Source organism: Panthera pardus, unplaced genomic scaffold (assembly GCF_024362965.1).
Source record: "Panthera pardus isolate Hobbes unplaced genomic scaffold, ASM2436296v1 HiC_scaffold_10, whole genome shotgun sequence".
In the NCBI taxonomy this organism is placed as follows: Eukaryota; Metazoa; Chordata; class Mammalia; order Carnivora; family Felidae; genus Panthera; species Panthera pardus.
The window spans coordinates 107,693,366-107,697,976 of NW_026526655.1; the positions used below are offsets into that span (position 1 = coordinate 107,693,366).

The window sequence follows — 4,611 nt, forward strand, 5'->3', positions numbered from 1 at the left end:
ACTTTCTTTAATATGCTTAGTAAGCTAAAAGAGAATAGAAACCGAACATATTAACAATATACATATTAAAAAAATATAAACAAAGAGATTGAAATTATTATTTTCTTTAATTTTTTTAAAAGTTTATTTTTGAGAGACAGAGACAGAGTATGCTCAGAGGAGAGGCAGAGAGAGAGAGGGAGACACAGATCTGATGCAGGCTCCAGGCTCTGAGCTGTCAACACAGAGCATAATGTGGGGCTCAAACTCACAAACCATGAAATTATAACCTGGGCCGAAGTCAGACACTCAAGGAACTGAGCCTCCAAGGAACCCCAAAATCATTTTTTTAAAGCACCAAACCAAAATTCTGAAGATGAAAAGTATAATAACTAAATTGAAAAAAATCATTAGAGAGGTTCAACAGCAGACTTAGAACACTTAGAATAACAAGTTGGGGATTGAGATCAGATCATTTGAAATCACTCAATCTGAGGAGCAATAGGAAAAAAAAGTGAACAGAACTAAGGGACACATATGGCACCATCAAGTTGACCTTCATATGTGTATATGAGTGTTGGAAGGAAAGAGCATGAAAAGGGCAGAGACCTGACTTGAAAAAATCATGGCTGAAAGTTTCCAAATTTGAAGAGACAAAAACAAAAGTACAAATACCAGAAGCTAACAAAATGAAGGGAAGGAAAAAAAACACAGAGACTCACACTGAGACACATTGTAATCTAAATTGTCCGAAGTCAAAGTAGGGAGAGACGTAACTTGTCATATACAAAGGAAGCTCTACACTGTAATATGTTGACTTCTCAGCAGAGATCTTGCAGGTAGACTGTAGTAGGATGAAGTATTTATAGGACTGAAAGGAAAAGGTAACAAAACCAATAGTTCCATATTTAGCAAAAGTGTCCTTCAAAATGATGGATAACTTAAGACTTCCAGGGTAAATAAAATCTGAGATAGTTCATTACCAGTTTCCATTAAAGAGAGTTCTTGAGGTTGAAAAAAAGAGAGAGTAGACAGTACCTAGATACTGTATGAAAATATAAAGTTCTCTGATAAAGGTAAATATATGAACCAATGTAAACACTGTATTGCTATACATTCCTTTTTAACCACACTTTTTTCATTCTCTCATAGATTTTACTAAATCATGTTAGATCTATATTAATGGGTACACAGTATATAAAGATGTATCTTGTGACATAAATAACAAAAAGTGGGAAGAAGCAGGAGTGTAAAAAGGTAAAAATTTTTTTAATGTGATTGAAATTAAGTTGTTATCAATTAAAATAGATTGCTACAACTTTAGGATGTTTTATGTAACCCCTTGGTGATCACAAAGAAAAATATATAGAATATATCACAGAAAATAATCTGAATACAGAGAAGGCAAAACTAGAAGAGAAGAGGGACAAAAAAATCTATATATACATCATAAATAAAACAAAAAACAAAAGAGCAAGTCCTTCCCTATCATCAATTACTTTAAATTTAAGCAGATTAAACTCCCCAATTAATGGACATAGATTAGCAGAATGAATAAATAAAACACAGTATCCACTATATAATATCTATAAGAAACTCACCTTTGATCTAAGGAAAAACATGGATTGAATATAAAATGATGGAAAAAAGATATTCCATGAATGTTGTGACCAAACAAAAATAGGAGTAGCTATATTAATATCTGAAAATGAAATTGAATAAAATCCTTTATAAATCACAAATTTGGTTATTACATAATGATGAAAGTGTCATTTCTTCAAAAGACACAACAATTGCAAACACATATGCATCAAACACCAGAGATCCTATATATCTGAGACGAACATTGGCACACATTTAAGTGGAAACAGAAAGTTCTACAATAATGGTGGAAGTCTCCTAATCCTGCTTTAAATAATGGAAAGAACAACCACAGGAGTTCGAAAAAGATAGGGAGGACATCAATGACATTATGAATAAGCTGGACCCAAAAGACATTTTTCTGTGTGTCCAAAATCTGTTTATTGGGATAGTTTCCCACCCATTTTGACTTAGGGCACTTTTAGTGCTGCTTCCATCTGAAGGACCATCCTTCTCTCAGCCTTCCTTTTCCTCCTGTAGGCTGGCAAAGGACAGTGGAGCAGCCCACACACAAAGCCACCATGTGTGCCTGGCTAAAGACGGTGGTGATTTTGCATTTCATGACCATGAAGTAAGGGTTGTGGTTCCACACCAGGCGTTTCTTCTTGTGTTTCCTCTTCTCGTCCTCTGGGGATGGGTGGAGGAGGTACTTCACAAGCGACATGTTCTTTTGGGGAGGTCATCACTGCCAGAAGTCCTGAACACAAAAGACATTTAGAGAACACTGCATGTGATGGCAGTGGATTAAACAGTTTTCTCAAATAGCATGGAATATCCTGTATGATAGACCATACATGTAGTCACAAAACAATTCTTAATAATTTACAAACTTTGAAATAAAACCAAGTATCTTTCTAATCAAAATGGAATTAAATTAAAAATTGATAGCAGAAGGAAAAACTGAAGGTCTGAACAGATTTGGAAATTAAACAATATACCCTTACACAATGGTTCCGAGAAGACATTATAAGGAATTTAGAAAATGAGAAAAATGAATATGAAAGCTCAATGTAATAAAACTTATGGGATGCAATGAAAATCAGTGCTGATAAGGGGCATGTATAGCTATGAGTGCTTGTATTAAAAGAGAACAAAGATATTGAAACCAACAACCTAAATGTTTATCTTAAGAAACTAGAAAATAAGAATGTACTATATCTGAGACTAGCAAAAAGAATACAAAATACTGCTGGCAGAGATAACCAGAATAAAGATTAGAAATATAAATAAAACTAAGAGTTAGTTTTTCAGAAAGATTGACAAAATTAATAACCCATCAGCTGCACTAACAAAGAAACAGAGAAGATTTAAATAAATTAAAAAATTGTCAGAATACCATGAACAACTGTATACTGAAAAATTAGAAAATCTAAATTAAACGGATACATTCTGGGCAAAATGCAACCTATCAAGACTGAATCCTGAAGAAATAGAAAGTATGACACACCTAAAACTAGTAAGGAATTGAATCAGTAAGCAAAACCCCCGAATAATAAAAAGCTGAAAACCAGCAGTCATTACTGGTAAATTCTACCAAACATTAAAAAGAAAATAAACAGCAATATTCTTCAAATTCTTGCAAAAAAATGAGGAAGAGGGAACACTTCCAAACTAACTCTATGAGGTCAACATTTGCCTGATATGAAAGCAGGACAAAACACTATTAGAAAGTAGAACTGTAGACCATTATCTCTGATGCATATTGAGGTAAAAATCCTGAAGTAAATACTAGTAAAGATAATCTAATAGAACTTAAAAGGGCCGTATACCACAACCAAATGTGATTCATTCTTGTAATGCAAGGATGGTTCAACACATGAAAATCAATCGATGCAAAAATTACATTAACAAAATGAAGAATAAAATCACATGTGATTATCTCACTGATGTAATAAAAGCATCTGAAAAAAAATTCAATAATCTTTCATGAAAAAAGCAGTAAAAAGAATAGTTATATATATATACATATCTATATATCTACATATCTATGTATATGTATATATATAGATATATATATATAAAGGCACCACAATGTTTTAATGGTCATATATTAAAAGTTCACAGCTCATCTCAGACTCAATGATACAAAACTGATAATGTTTCCTCTCTTAGCAAGATAAGACAAAGATACTCACTTTCACAATTTTGAGTCAACATTTTCTAGCTAGAGAGTCCTAGCTAGAAAAAAAGGCAAGGAAAAAAAAAAGTAAAAATTAATCCATGTTGGAAAAGAAGTAAAATTGTCTCCTTTCACAAATGGTATGATCTTATATGTAGAAAACACTAATTAGTGCACAAAATAATGTCAGATGTAATAAAAAGTGCAGTCAAGCTTGAAGATATAAAATCAGTACACAAAGACTAGTCATATTTCTGTATAATAACAATGTGCCACTTGAAAACTAAGGAAACAATTACATTTAATATAGATCCATAAAGCATTAAATACTTAGAAATAAACTTAACCAAGGAGATGAAAAGTTATATGCAGAAAACTAAAAACATGTTGTTAGAATAAATTAAAGAAAATGCAAATTAATGGAAAAACATCCCATGTATATGGAATGGAAAACTTAATAGTGGTATGATGGCAATAGTATCCAATACAATCTCTGTCAAATACAATCCATATCAAAATCCCTATGATGTTTTCAATACAATCCCTATTGAAATTCCAAGATGTTTTTCCCCAGATGTGGAAAAATCCATTTCATCCAACAAGGGACACTGAATAGCCAAACTATCTTGAAAAAGAGAAACAAAGTTGGAGATCTCACTTTTTTTTAACTTCAGAACTTATTACAAAGCTGCAGTAATAAAAATAGTGTGGTATTGGCTTGGAGACAGGTGAGGTAGATGAGACCAGTGAAGTAGAATATAATCAGAAATAAATCTTCACATGGTCAAATGATTTTCAACAATGGTGCCAAAACCTTTCATTGAGAGAGGACAAAAAAAAATGGTGTTGGGAAACTTGATGTCCACATGCAA

At 32.5% G+C, this 4,611-nt stretch overlaps 1 protein-coding gene across 1 annotated transcript; it reads right to left on the reverse strand.

Moving 5' to 3' along the window:
• Positions 1-2,041: 2,041 nt before the first annotated feature.
• On the reverse strand, positions 2,042-2,284 carry LOC109278849 (40S ribosomal protein S27-like). The gene has a single exon (XM_019469524.2). It carries the CDS (start codon positions 2,282-2,284, stop codon positions 2,042-2,044), a length of 243 nt encoding a protein of 80 aa, XP_019325069.2.
• Positions 2,285-4,611: the final 2,327 nt, after the last annotated feature.